General features: G+C 43.5%; 1 protein-coding gene across 1 annotated transcript in view; it reads right to left on the bottom strand.

The window, feature by feature from the left end:
* Positions 1-15,282, bottom strand: part of SMYD2 (SET and MYND domain containing 2) — a 234,431-nt gene that overhangs the window by 117,508 nt on the left and 101,641 nt on the right. Inside the window, exon 3 of the mRNA XM_078649777.1 lies at positions 12,272-12,382. Within this exon, the coding sequence (XP_078505903.1) occupies positions 12,272-12,382 (111 nt within the window). The remainder of the gene's footprint in view (positions 1-12,271; positions 12,383-15,282) is intronic.

Here is a 15,282-nt window from a genome sequence, read left to right as displayed (position 1 = left end):
GTCTATCTTGAAGAGAATGACATACTCGATTCCACCCAGCATGGTTTTAGAGCTCGTCACTCCACTGAGTCGGCCCTAGTCATGGCTACTGAAGAGGGTGGTAGGACGGCCCTAATACTGCTAGACCTCACGGCAGCGTTTGACACTGTAAATCATACAGTGCTAATTAATAGGATGCGGACCGTGGGAGTCAGCGGCAAGGCTCTGTCCCTTCTCTCCTCTTTCCTGGACTCTAGAGAACAAATAATTTATTGGGACGACCTTAGATCAGAGCAGTTTACCCTTCCCGGTGGAGTCCCTCAGGGCTCGGCCTTATCTCCCACCCTAATTCAACATTTATGTAACACCACTGGCAAGATTAATTAAAAGTTATGGTCTGCGTCTTGTGACCTATGCTGACGACACTCAGTTGTTGGTGTCGGTTACTCAAAATGACCCTATGCTGCTGATAGGTTCCGTGACGCTCTTTCCTCTGTGATGTCATGGATGAAGGCAAATTTCTTAAAACTAAATACTGAAAAGACCGAGATCTTGGAATTTGGCAAACAACCCTCATTCTGGAGCCACTCTTGGTGGCCCCCTGAAGCCGGCACCTGTCCACCGCCGGTGGGTAAAGTCAGAAACCTCGGCTTTCTCATTGATAAAAGTCTCAATTGTGCTTCCCAGACTAACCAAGTGGTCTCTACCTGTTTTTTTATGCTCAAGATACTACGTAAAATCCTTCCTTTTATTCCATTTTCCCTTAGGAAAACGGTGGTTGGCGCTCTTGTTCTATTGAGGGTAGATTATTTTAATGCACTCTACTTAGGTGCAGGAGTGAAACAGATGAATAAGCTCCAGTCACTTCAAAATGCGTCTGCTAGGGTCTTGTATGGTCTACCTAAACATCATTCCACCTCGGCCAGCATCAAATAACTGCACTGGCTGCCAGTCAGGCGCAGGGTGGATTTTAAAGCATTATGCCTGGTGCATAAAGCACTCTATGGAGGCGGGGCGGAAGACATACAACGACTCTTCCCCCGGTATGTTCCATCATGCTGCCTAAGATCACTGGATTCTGGGTTGGTTCTTCCCCCACTGATAAAGCGAGTTACATGTGGGGGAAAACGTTTCTCCTTCTTAGCAGCTAAGCTATGGAACGCTCTTCCCATCTCGCTTCGACTCCAGCCATCTCGGACCGTCTTTAGGAAAGCTATTAAGACCAGGCTCTTCCTGCAAGGCTAAAGTTAGCTGTGTGCCTTGATCTTGTACCCAGCACCAAGACGCCTCGGCATAAGTGCGCTCTATAAGTACCTTCAGTCAGCTAGTCAGTCATGTACTCTTTCTCTCTTCTGATTTGCCTTGGTCTTGCCAATCTCAGTCCCCACTCTCTCTTTTCTGACAACTGCCTCTATTTAACTTTCTTGATAGGAAACGATCAGCAGAGGTCAGTAAACTTTAGCATTCTCTAGATTCCCTTTCATAGAAATTGTCTTCCACGAGCACCAATAGACAATAATATTTTTTTCAAATCTTGTATTTTCAGTGATATGAGCTCCCAATGCCCTGATTTTATATTAAAAACAGAGCTTTGGAGTATACCATTTCCAGCTGAAAGGCAATATTTCTCTCCACGTGTTCCCATACCTGGCGTGTCACGCACTTTGGTGCTTACTTTCCCTCCATGTTACAGAACAGTAGATGTTTCAGCACCCAGGCTAATGTGTTGCAAAGCTAAATACATATAAGGTCCCAAAGATGAGACCGATTGCATTGCAAATGCTTGTTTCTATTTTGACCCAATTTCCCTTGCATTTGAATGTCTTCCAGCATGCCCCTGGAGCCAGACACCTTTATTTTCAATGCACGTAAATCGGAATTTTTTATTTTATTATTTTTACAAAATTAAATTTTGCACGATGTTGGAGAAAAGTGTATTGCCTTCAGTAGCAAATCAATGATTGACAGAAATTGTGATTTTCAAAATTGTGATTTTCAACAGACAAGATATACAGAAGTGTTATTTCTTTCCAGCCCACCCAACACCTTTTTCAAATGTTAATTTCTGATAAATTATTGAATGGATTTACACCAAATCAACAAAAGCACACTTTAGGAGTAAAGTTCTATTTTCATGCCATGTTTGGTCTAAATCGCTATGTGGTTTTGAGCAAACCTAACTTTCCTTCCCCTTCACTGAACTGCATGAAAATTGGCATGCAAAACCGTAGCCGATTACACTAAGTGAGTTCCAAATTTGGTGCAGATCCAGCCGTGGAATTAATAGCTGTAGGCAAATCAATAAAAACCTTTTTAATGGAAATTGTGGCTGGACCTTAAATACACAGTGGCAACTGCCACTTGTAATATATTAAAGTGGCAGTAATAGCACTGCTGTAGTCCATTGAAAAGTTGTTTTTCGTTTTCCTAATAACTTTGGTGCCATTCAATAAATTTGCATGAAACTTCCAAAAAACAAAAGTTCATTGGATTTGCTTTTTGGCATGGCAAGCAAAACAGAGGGCGAAAATGGGAAGTGAAAAAAAGTGAAATTTGCCATTACTGGTTTGCACAGCTGTTACATAAATTACAGATTGCAGAGCTAATCATAACATACAAAATCTCATTGCTTTTACAGTTTTAATTCATAAACGGTGGCTGTATGTGTATATACGTATGTGTGTGTGTGTATATATATATATATATATATATATATATATATATATATATATATATATATATATATCCAACAACAGTTTGCCTGTAATGAGTGAGCCCACGATGGTACATGAATTCAGCTGCAATTTAATGGGGAAAGACACTGCAGAAACAACAGGAGGATGCCGCGCTGAAATCCGAAGTCTTTTCCCGACGCGTTTCGTGCTCAAAAGCACTTCTTCTCGGGATATAGGCTTCGCACCAACTGACTGCCATGGCGATTTTGATTGACACCTGGTAAGTACATCTCACCCCGCCCATGTGGGCGTAGCCACACCAGTGGCATGCTGGTAATCGTACTGCCTTCTCTGTTCCTTCAGTGAGTTGCTGTTTGAGAAAGTCTCTGTGCACAAATTAAAACCCCAGTGGGTAGCGGGAAACAAACTGCTGCATCAGCATGTTGGATTAACTTTCCCCATCGGCATACCAATCTCCAAGCTGCCACGTCGGTTGGCGTGCCAGCGGACTGCACAGCGTGCAGCTGGGCTCTACACGCGGCTCAGGCTGACCGCTCATATCCAACAACAGTTTGCCAGTAATGAGTGAGCCCACGATGGTACATGAATTCAGTTGCAATTTAATGGGGAAAGACACTGCAGAAACAACAGGAGGATGCCGCGCTGAAATTCAAAGTCTTTTTCCGACACGTTTCGTGCACAAAAGAACATCTTCTCGGGATGTAGGCTTCGCACTGACTGACTGCCACGGCGATTTTGATTGGCACCTGGTAAGTACATCTCACCCCGCCCATGTGGGTGTAGCCACACCAGTGGCATGCTGGTAATCGTAGTGCCTTCTCTGTTCCTTCAGATGGGCGGGGTGAGATGTACTTACCAGGTGCCAATCAAAATCGCCGTTGCAGTCAGTCAGTGCGAAGCCTACATCCCGAGAAGAAGTGCTTTTGAGCACGAAACGCGTTGGAAAAAGACTTCGAATTTCAGCGCGGCATCCTCCTGTTGTTTCTGCAGTGTCTTTCCCCATTAAATTGCAGCTGAATTCATGTACCATCGTGGGCTCACTCATTACAGGCAAACTGTTGTTGGATATATATGTATATATATATATATATTTCACTGAAAAAACCATAGGTTTCAGCCACGTTATAGTTAGAAATTAGCATTTAAAAAACCTTAGAAATTCACTGAAAAAAACCATAGGTTTCATACATGTTATAGTTAGCTGGACATTTCACTCATACAAAACCATTGAAATTCCCCCATTATAGTTAGTTCAGCTAACTATAACTCGCGCGCCCGCAATGCACTGCTGATGACGTCACAGATTACGTCACTCGTGACATGGTCAGTGATATCACTCATGACATCACTGATGACATCTCAAATGACATCACTGATGACATCATCCAGTGAATGTGTGTCTTTCTGAAAAATAAATATTTTTTATATATGTATATCTAAAGGTCGATGGAAGAATAAATGGGTAATTACGTGTCTAAATGGATTTTTTTGTAAAATTGATTGTATAACTGACTTATTAAGTGTATCTTAGTGAATACATGTATTAGCGAGTAATGTTTAAATATGTAAATATCTGTATCAGTGTCTCACTTTGTGTATAAGTGGCTGCATGGGTTGGTGAGTAGCTACATGAGTGTCTATGTGGGTTATTAGTTGGTTTTTTGAGTATCAGAATGAGTGTCTGTATGGTTTGGAGGGAGTATTACTTAGCGCACAGATGCATGAATGACTGACTCACTGTTTGTATGTGTTTTGAAGACAGCATGTGTGCAGGACTGTATGGGTGGATGAGTGTGTGTATGGGTGTGTTAGCGAGTGAATGACTGTCTCAATAGCATCTTTATGAGTAACTACATATGTTTTAAACTAGTATATGTGAGTATTGATGTATTTAAGTGAGTATATGTGAGAGTGAGAGATTGGAAGAGTTCCTGTATAAATAAGTATGTGTTTCTATAAGTGATTGTTTAAGAGAGTAAGTATGTGTACGTTTCTGTAGAAGTAAGTGTAGTGGTGTGTGTATAGCTGTATATGCAAATAAATGGATGTTCGATAGTTTATTTGCATGTGTGAGTATGTGTGTGAGTAACTCTATGGATGTGTGTCGGTGTGTAACAGGATGTATAGGTGTATGAGTACATATGATGAGGGAGTACATGTGTGAGTGACTATATAGAACTGTTGGTGAATGAGTGAATGTGTATGTAGATGGTGGAATTACTAAATAGGTTGTTGTAACTGGTATTGGTATCTCCATTTTTTTTTTAATTTTAGTTTCTATTGTTGAATGTGTGTATCAAGGGTTATATTACGCTGAGAGGAGGTATGCTACTCTTTCACAAGGATGATGTCATCAGTGATGTCATGAGTGATGTCACTGACCATGTCATGAATGATGTAATATGTGACGTCATCAGCAGTGCATTGCGGGCGCGCACGTTATAATTAGCTGAACTAACTATAACGGGGGAATTTCAATGGTTTTGTATGAGTGAAATGTCCAGCTAACTATAACATGTATGAAACCTATGTTTTTTTCAGTGAATTTCTAAGGTTTTTTAAATGCTAATTCCCCAACTATAACGTAGCTGAAACCTATGGTTTTTTCAGTGAATTTCAAAGGTTTTGTAAATGCTAATTTTTAAATGTATTGTTATATTTTTGTTTATACTGATTGACTACATTATTTAAAATGATTTATTTTTTGGTATTGTTTTTAAATTACATTACATATTTTTTATATAAATTGAAAAATAAATGTTTTTAAAAATATTGAAATTGTAATATATATATATTTTTAAATATTTTTTTAAGTTATATATATTTTATATAGCAGGCAATGATATCCTATGGAAGGAAATTCAAGTTACTGTAACTACGATTAGAATTACTTTTCAGGATCAGTAGTGGGCTGAAAGATGCAGCACTGAGGTCTCTCCTGATAACAGGTGAGTAAATCGGAATTCGTAGTTCGGCTGATTTTAGAGGAATTTTTTTAACTTCCAACACTCCACACTTAGAAACATTTCCAAGTGAAACCAGTCAATGTTAGCCTACGGAAGGAAATTCAAGTTACTGTGAGTATGGTTACAATTACTTTTAAGGATCAGTAGTGGGCTGAAAGATGCAGCACTGAGGTCTCTCCTGATAACAGGTGAGTAAATCGGAATTCATAGTTCGGCTGATTTTAGAGGAATTTTTTAAACTTCCAACACTCCACACTTAGAAACATTTCCAAGTGAAACCAGTCAAAAGTTAGCATATGAAAGAAAATTCAAGTTACTGTGAGTATGGTTACAATTACTTTTAAGGATCAGTAGTGGGCTGAAAGATGCAGCACTGAGGTCTCTCCTGATAACAGGTGAGTAAATCGGAATTCATAGTTCGGCTGATTTTAGAGGAATTTTTTAAACTTCCAACACTCCACACTTAGAAACATTTCCAAGTGAAACCAGTCAATGTTAGCCTATGGAAGAAAATTCAAGTTACTGTAAGTACGATTAGAATTACTTTTCAGGATCAGTAGTGGGCTGAAAGATGCAGCACTGAGGTCTCTCCTGATAACAGGTGAGTAAATCGGAATTCGTAGTTCGGCTGATTTTTGGGGAATTTTTTAATGTTCCAAAACTCCACACTTAGAAGAATTTCCAAGTGAAACCAGTCAATGTTAGCCTATGGAAGGAAATTCAAGTTACTGTAACTACGATTAGAATAACTTTTCAGGATCAATAGTGGGCTGAAAGATGGAGCACTGAGAGCCCCCTGGCCCATACTGGAGGCTCCTGGTGGGCTAGTTCGCACCCAGGGACCCCAAGTATGCAAGTGGAAAAAGTTTCACCTCTGCAAACGCGCCAGGGGGGCGTGTTTGCAGAGAGGTGCAGGGAGGGGGCGTGGCCTCCTCTCGATCCCGTTTAAAAAAAACTATATATACTTTTAAGAAGGGGGGCTGTGTAGGCCCCCTTCTTTTTCTTTTGGCCCTGGGGACCCCATCCCCCAGGGCCTGCCCCCAAATCTTTCTTTTTTAAATTTTTTTTACGGGAAGGGGGCCGCGTGGCCCCCCTCCCGTGGCCTATTCCAGCCCTGGGGACCCCATCCCCCAAGGCATGGCCGAGTTTTCTTTATTGAGTTTTTTTCATGGAGGGGGGCTGAATAGCCCCCCTCCTATGCCCCCTTAAGGCCCCGGGGATCCCATCCCCGGGGGCCTGATTTTTATTTATTTTTAATTTAGAGGGGGTCCGTGTGGCTCCCCTCCAGGGCCACTTCTGGCCCCGGGGACCCCATCCCCGGGTCCTGGCCTTCCTCGTTGGGGGCCGTGGGGGGGTCCCCAAGCCCCCCCACGGTCCCTGCCGGCTCCCCGCATCCTGCGGGAGCCGGCATTGCTTTTCTGCATGTGCAGAAAAGCAATCGGCTTTGATTTTTGAAAGAGAGAGCAGGTTTCCTGCTTTCTCTTTCAAAAATCAAAGCAGTTTGCTGTGGTAGGGTGGAAGCCGCGAGGCTCCCGCCCTACCATAGCAAACAGCAGTGTCCCGGGGGTGGGCACCCCGGGACACTGCAGGAGCCGGCCCTGGGGGGTGGCGGTCCCCAGGGCCATCTAGGGCTCCAGGAGGGGGGCCGCGTGGCCCCCTCCCACCTCTTAAAAGCCCCGGGGGATGTTGGTCCCCAGGGCTGGGGGGTGGCTTGAGCCCTCCCACACAGGTTTCTTTCTTTTTTTATTTAAAAAACGAAGCCCAGGGGGGTTGCGGTCCCCGGCGCAGCGGGGGTCCGTGAGCCCCCCCGCATACTTAGTAACAAAGCCCCGGGTGGTGGTGGTCCCCGGGGCTCGGGGGGCCTTAGAGGCCCCCCATCATTAATGTCTTTGCCCAGGTGGGTGGCAGTCCCCGGGGCTGTGGGAGGGGGCCGTGTGCTCCCCCGCTAGCATAATTACTTTGCCCCGGGGGGTGGTGGTCCCCGGGGCAGTGTGGGGGGGGATTGGGCCCCACCACACTTTCTTTAAAATATGTCCCTGGGATTTGGTCCCCCCGGGGGCTAATTTAAAAAAAAGCAGACCGGGGTTGTTTTTTTTCACGCGGTACGCGTATGTACGTGTACCACGTGATTTTGGGTTTTTTTGGGCCTTGGGGGTCCTTGTGGGACCCCCTGAGCAGGCCTAAGGGGTCAGGGTGTTTCTACCCTGCCCCCTTTTTGCGTTTTTCACGTTTGTTTCTCTGCTTACTTGTGCCTCGGTTCCACCGAGGCACAAGATGGCTGCCAACACTTCCTGGTTTGGAGTGATGGCAGCCAATTAGCATTCAGCTCGTGCTCGGGAAGGTACAGAGTACAGTAAGCTTACGGTAAGCTACTCAAGATATACTTATGATTTTACTTATGATTTTCTGAGGAACTACTGAACGGATTTACACCATTTAACAAAAAGCGTGATCTGCGAAACAAACTCTACCTTTTTGCCAAATTTGGTGTAATTCCGTTCAGCCGTTCGGGCTGTAGCCCTGGCTAAAGGTCCTATGGAAAATTGCATGGGGAAAACACGTTTTGGGACCCTCCTTTTTTCTCCGCCCCTGCTTCACGAATCACCCCCAAACTTTCAGGGAAGGAGCGGAGCAGGTCATTTTCTTGGAGAAATTCGCATAGATCCGTCCACCGGCGCCAAAGTTATTCCAAATAGAATGTTGCGGATTTCCTATGGAAACTAGGTCCTAACTATAACTACCTACTGGCGACCGCCAGTAGGTAATTATACATAAATATATACATACATATATATATATATATATATATATATATATATATATATATATATCAAAGAACAGGTGTGCCCATGCACAGAAACGCACTCGAGTCAGCGCAGTTTCGGGGAAAACCTTTATTCAGGCCAAACTGCTGGTGAAACAGAGAGTCAATACATAGGTATGGTGCTTTACTCCACGACGAGTTTCGGGCTCTTCCCTTCTTTTTGGTGCGAAGCCATGTTGCAGCCACACGCCTCTGTAAGTCTCAAGCCCGAAAACGCCCTCCAATGGGCCAATCAGGTAAGTGGAATCACCAAGATGTATTCTGGGAATTGCGGTGCGCCTTCATTCAATGCCTCCATATTCCTGCTGCTAAAATTCTCCCGCAATCAGCCCTGGATGGGCCTCACCGGAACATCGCAGTTTGCAATCCCATCCATCACCCTGCTCTTGAGGACTCTGAGAATCCAGAGCCCCCTTGCCCCCTTCAATCATGAGGTGGTGCAACTTCCCATGGCTGGGAGGCCGCGAATAAACAACAAAGAACAGGTGTGCCCATGCACAGAAGTGCACTCGAGCAGGCGCAGGTTCGAGGAAAACTTGTATTCAGGTCAAACTGCTGGTGAAACAGAGAGTTAATACATAGGTATGGCGCTTTACTCCAAGACGCGTTTTGGGCTCTTCCCTTCTTGGTGGGACGCCATGTTGCAGCCACACGCCTCTGCGTGTCTTAAGCCAAATATGCCCTCCAATGGGCCAATTAGGTAAGTGGACTCACCCAGATGTATTCTGGGAATTGCAGTGCACCTTCATTCAATGCCTCCATATTCTTGCTCTCTGTTTCACCAGCAGTTTGACCTGAATAAAGGTTTTCCTCGAACCTGCGCTGGCTCGAGTGCACTTCTGTGCATGGGCACACCTGTTCTTTGATGTTTATTCGCGGCTGCCCTTCCGCTGGAAGTTGCACCACCCCATGATTGAAGGGGGCAAGTGGGCTCGGGATTCTCCAAGTCCTCAAGAGCAGCGCGATGGATGGATTGCAAACTGCGGTGTTCTGGTGAGGCCCATCCAGGGCGGAATGCGGGAGAATTTTAGCAGCAGGAAAATGGAGGCATTGAATGAAGGCGCACTGCAATTCCCAGAATTCATCTGGGTGAGTCTACTTACCTGATTAGCACATTAGAGGGTGTATTTGGCTTAAGACGTGCAGAGGCGTGTGGCTGCAACTTGGAGTCCCACCAAGAAGAAGGGAAGAGCCCGAAACGCGTTGTGGAGTAAAGTGCCATACCTATGTATTGACTCTCTGTTTCACCAGCAGTTTGACCTGAATAAAGGTTTTCCTCGAACCTGCGCAGGCTTGAGTGCGCTTCTGTGCATGGGCACACCTGTTCTTTGATATATATATATATATATATATATATATACACACATATATATACACACACACACGCATACATATACACACACTTTCCACTGGAATAAAACAAAGTTTACAGGGACGCTATAGTTAGGTTAACATTTTACCCACACCAAACCAAACCATAAAAATTCATCAGTTATAGTTATACTGATGGAAACTAAAAGTAGTGGCCTAAAGTTATTTAATGGCACAAGTTATAATTTCTTCAGATAAGTATAACTTCAAGTATAACTATAACTGCTGAATGTCTATGGTTTTGTGTGGGTAAAAAGACAACCTAACTATAACGTCCCTGTAACCGTAGTCGTTTTCAGTGAATTTCAATGTTTTTTTTTTTAACGCAAAGTAATAGTGGGTGACGTTTTTTCCCCCCAGTTGGGCTTTGGATCCACAGGTACCCACGGATCTGTGTCCCTAGATGTGTATACATTTGGTGAGTGGATGTGTGAGTGGTTCTGTGGATGATGTCTTCAGAGATGTAATTTGAGATGTCATGAGTGATTTCACTGATCATGTCATGAGTGATGTAACATGTGAGGTCATAAGAAGGGCATTGCGGGGGGTAAGTTACAGTTAACTCATGCAACTATAACTGCTGAATTTTCACTGGTTTAGTATGAGTGAACGTCCCTGTAACCTTTGGTTATTTCAGTGAATATATATATATATATATATATATATATATATATATATATATTTTCACACATATACATGTAAGAGATGTAAACCTACAAAGGCACTGACATTTACCAGTTCTAGTTTCTCAAGTAACTATACCTTGTGCCCAAAAATAACGCGTTTGTCATGTTGTGATCAATGATGTGATTACATATGTGTATATCAATATGTCAAAGGGGATGTTATAAATGCATTCATTGAACATGTCATCAATGATGTAATATGTGAGGATGCAAGCAGTGGCTTAGCCTGTAGCCAGGCCCTGCGCTTGAACCCCATGGGTGACCAAACCCCCCCCCCCCGCAACGACCTTCAGCAATGCGCAGTATAGGGCTGGCCGTGGACCTGGCATGTGGTGAGGCCCTGCACCCCACAGATGAGCAACCCCCTTTTTAAAAAAAATGTCCAGCGCCCCGGATTCACAGCAATTCTCAAGGGGGCCACAATCAGCCTTGCTGTGGAACCATGAAAACCCCATCATAAATATATTTTTTGGGCAACAGAGGGTCCCCCTCTACAAGGTCTAGGGGATCAGGTGTCCCAACCGTGTCCCCCTACATTTTTTTTATTGTTTGTTTAGCATTTGGGGACAGAGTCTCTGAATCCTAAAATGGTGGCCTCAATTTTTTCTTCATAATGCGGCCAGCCAATCACACCGTGTGCTTGAGGAGTTGAATTGCAGCAAGAAATATACATGCATTTTGTGCCTTAACTTCTCTAAAACTACTGATTGGATTAACACAAAATCACAAAAAGCCAGAGTCCTAGACCAAGATCCAGCTTTCTGCCAGATTTGGTTTAATTCTATTCAGCTGTTTTTGCGGTATTACTGTTTTTTCTATGGAAATTTGCATGAGGAAAACAGTTATGTGGACCCCCACACAATTTTTCTTGGCCTCCACATGGACAGATAACCCCGAATATTTTCTGGAAGGTGGTGATGTGGATGAGACTTCTTTTTAGAAAGCGTTGTGAAGATTTGTCAAACAGTGCCAATGTTGTTAGAAAACCAAAAGATCCATTTGCTATATTTATTAACGAATTTAAGACCTTTTCAACTGTGTTTTTTTTCAGGCAAAATAAAACACACACACATACACACACACACACACATTGTAGAAAGCAGGTAGGATGGTTATACTGGAGGTGGAATTATAAGCAATTGCACAAAGTTTGCCAGAAAACATGGTACAAATGCCCATGCATGTTAGTTTGTAATAAAAACACATGCGAAAAATAATGCGAGGTCTTCTAATCCCAAAGTGCCCCCTTCCACGCGCTAAATGAATCTCCGATTTTATTCCATATCTTGCATGAGTTCATGTTTTCTTCACAGGACTAACATTGGCCATTCACCCAAAATATTTCCAGGTATTTATAAATCCCCTGGCAATACAGGGTATTTGCACTCCAGGACCAAGCTCCTTTGAATAAATATGAATTAAAGGCTGTGACTGCCCTCAAGTGTAAGAAATCTTATTAGAACATGGAGGGTTAATACCAACTATTTCCAGGTAGGGTACTAATGAAGCAAACTGATGGAAATTATCTATAGTTGTATTTGGTTACATTTTGTCGTGAATCACATTCACTACTCATTTGAGGCAACTGCTTAACCGCATGCGCGCTAGCGGTTTTCCCGCTGCGCGCTGCGTTTTTTCGAAAAGCCGCGTTACATGACGAGCTGAGCTCGTCATGAGCGTGCGAGCGGCGTAACTCATGACGAGCTCAGCTCATCATGAGCGCGGAAGGGGTTAAAACAACTGGCTCACCTGTTTGGCTATAATTCTTGCAGTTAATCTCACAGTCTCGGATGGGTTCCAGTTTTGTCCAAAGGCGCACATCGCCGAACACTCAAGTTTGTGCATTGGCCAGTCAGATTTCTAAAACATTAAAAAAGTAAAATGATTACAATAATCGAGAAAGTGACTCAATAGATGAATTACTTTGTACTAATATCAATTACACATCAGTTTAAGTAGTTTACCTTATTAGATAACAGGATAACACATTTCACAGTAACAGGCTCTTAAACTAGTTCTGTAAACTTCGACTAATAACTAGGTCTGGCTCCGAAAAAGTACACTTTACATCAAGGCCTGAAGAATGCGTGTAGAACCAAGTACCCGATAGCTCTGACTTAATATTCAGCTGGGATTGCACAGCATGAGGTACACAGCATTTCACAATAGGGGGGGGAGGCGTGGGGGGGGGGGGGGGAGGGGACTAGTGATATGAATGGGGGCCCTGAAAAATGGCACCCAATCTAATAGCCAATTTCCATGCTTGACTTCATTATCCAATAGGGCGTGTTCCAAGGTATTCTTCGAGTAGGGTGCAGGAAGAGGGTGTGATTGGCTTGCAAGTATTGAGCTTAAGTCACATACAATACATCTGGCCCCTTCAGAATTAAAGGTTACATTGTCAAGGGAACGGTAAATGGAGAAGCTGAGCAAGTTCCAGCGAAGGAGAGTAAATTCCTATTTGGAAGAGAGGTTCTGCGTCTCTTAATTCACTTGATGTGCCCAACACAATCTGATGCGTGCTTCCTGTTGCCTTTGCAGCTCTTAAGTGTTAGTAGTAATGTAAGATTAGCCCAGTATAGTTCAAAATGGCACATCACAACAATACCGCTTTAGTGTCTTTACCGAGCCCTGTAGTAGGCTAGATATACTTATGGTCAAGTGTACTCTTTTTTTATTCAGAACGTTCAGCGATGCAAACAATGACCAATCACACACAGCGGTACAACCCTTCTTGCTTTAGTCTATTTCACTTCTATATAGGAGAGGCTCAGTAGGATCCAACTAAGCCATCTGTGTACTGTAATGGAAGAGATAATAATTTTTCAAAAGTCGTCAAAACTTTGATCCGTACGGCATCTATGCAACACCTGCATCCTTTGTAGACTACTCAAAATTACAGAACGCAAATCAAAGCTTTTCTTGACTTCTGTGAAGGTACTGCCAACCAGCTTCATGAGTTGTCAGACACATTCTTGCCTAATTTCAAAAGATCTACTCCTTGCCCGGATTTTGAGACAAACAAGTTGCTTACTTTCAGTAAGTATTTTTTTCTGGTGTGTACTAAATTTAGCTGCAGATTCCTCCAGGGGTCAGCCTGGATCCGGAACATTTTAGCGATTGCTCCCCCACGCTGATAGGTGGTGCCGTTGGCGTCCAGGGCTTCATCCCGCCTCTCAAAGTCTGAGTGCAGAGCTGTACACAAGCGCCTTGATGTCAGTTTACAACCAAGCATTCCTCACCCGTGGACATCACTAACAGCTTAAGATTCATGAAAGTGGGCAAAAGCTAACATCGAACCTTATTAATACCTAGAACACAATCCAGAGAATGGGCAAGGGAAGGGGAGAGGAATCTGTGGTTAGTTAGAGTATCCGCTAGAATGAAAATTACTGAAGGTAAGTAACACGTTTGGATGCTTCTAACTACAGATTCTTTAATGTTTGAATAGATACTAAAGCAGCCCCTTCTCCTCCAGACTCCTATGGTGGTGGGTCTGAGGAGTGGACTATACACCAGAAAGACAGAGGATAGAGCAGGCATAATTTCCTCCCTGCCGACCAGAGAGTTGAGAGAAAACTACCCTTTTGAAGGTGTGGGCAAACAACCACGTAGCAGGCTGGCAGTTGTGCAGCGTTAGACTACTCCTAGCTATAGCCATAGAGGCAGCTTTGGTTCTCACGGAATGAGGCTGAAGGTGCTCAGGAGGCTTCTTCTTGCCGAAGGAATAGCACATCTCTGTACAGACCATTAGCTTCGGTAAGTATAGGTTTTTTATTTTGCCTTTCTTTGCACCGGTGAAACCAGCAAAAAGTTGGTTGTCCGCTAGGAGCTCGTTAGTCCAATCAACAAACTAAGGACTCTCCTCCCTAGAGGGAAGTGGTGGAGAAAAAAATGTGGGGAGTGTGATAGACTGCCCCACATGGAAGGGCGATACTACTTTCAGGAGAAAAGATGCTAGAGTCCGAAGCAGCAAATTTTCAATTGAGAAGGTGTTATTTGGAGGCTGTACGGATATTAGGTCAATGACTCGATAGACAGAAGTCATTGCAATGAGGAAGACGGTCTCAAGGAACTGTCCACATTCTCAAAAGGCATGACCATAAGGACCCTGTTAAGGTCTCCCGGTAGCATGATAAAAGGTAAATATATACGTAAGTTCCTTCTCATCACAACCAGTGATTTGAAGAGAGAGGCTGGCCTTCCTTGTGGCCTGTCCTCTGCCACAACTAGGTCCCCTTGAGCCATGAAAAAGCACAACAGGTTGCTGAACAGACTGAGATAGTTGCATGTGGAGGAAAGCCAGGCCTCATGAGTTGTGTTATAGTCATTCCAATATTATTGGGGTCTCACCCAGTAGATCACCTTCACCCCAAAATGAATATACACTTCTTTGTTAAAAGGAGGACTGACAGGTGTCTAATGAGTTATGGGAGTTAGACAAACCTATCAATGACTCTATTATCTGCAGGTGTAGATAATGGAGCCAGACCCTTGTTCCTCAAACTAGTATGCAAATGGAATTGTTGGTATACTAGTACCATATAATTCTTTAATTTAGCACGGTTTGCCTACTAATCGTGTGTATCCAAATTATCATTTTTATTATGAACAACTAAGCCGATAATATGCAGATAAGGGAAATAGTAGCTAAGCCCCAATCATATTCCAACACACATCCCTAACCTGTTAGCAGCCGCCATGAATCGGGGGAGAAGGGTGTGGGGGATAAGGGGATTATAAAAAAAGAAAAAAGAAGA

The sequence above is a fragment of the Lissotriton helveticus genome, chromosome 6 (assembly GCF_964261635.1).
Source record: "Lissotriton helveticus chromosome 6, aLisHel1.1, whole genome shotgun sequence".
In the NCBI taxonomy this organism is placed as follows: domain Eukaryota; kingdom Metazoa; phylum Chordata; class Amphibia; order Caudata; family Salamandridae; genus Lissotriton; species Lissotriton helveticus.
The sequence above is the reverse complement of the archived record's forward strand: the minus strand, read 5'-3'. Positions and strand labels throughout refer to the sequence as shown.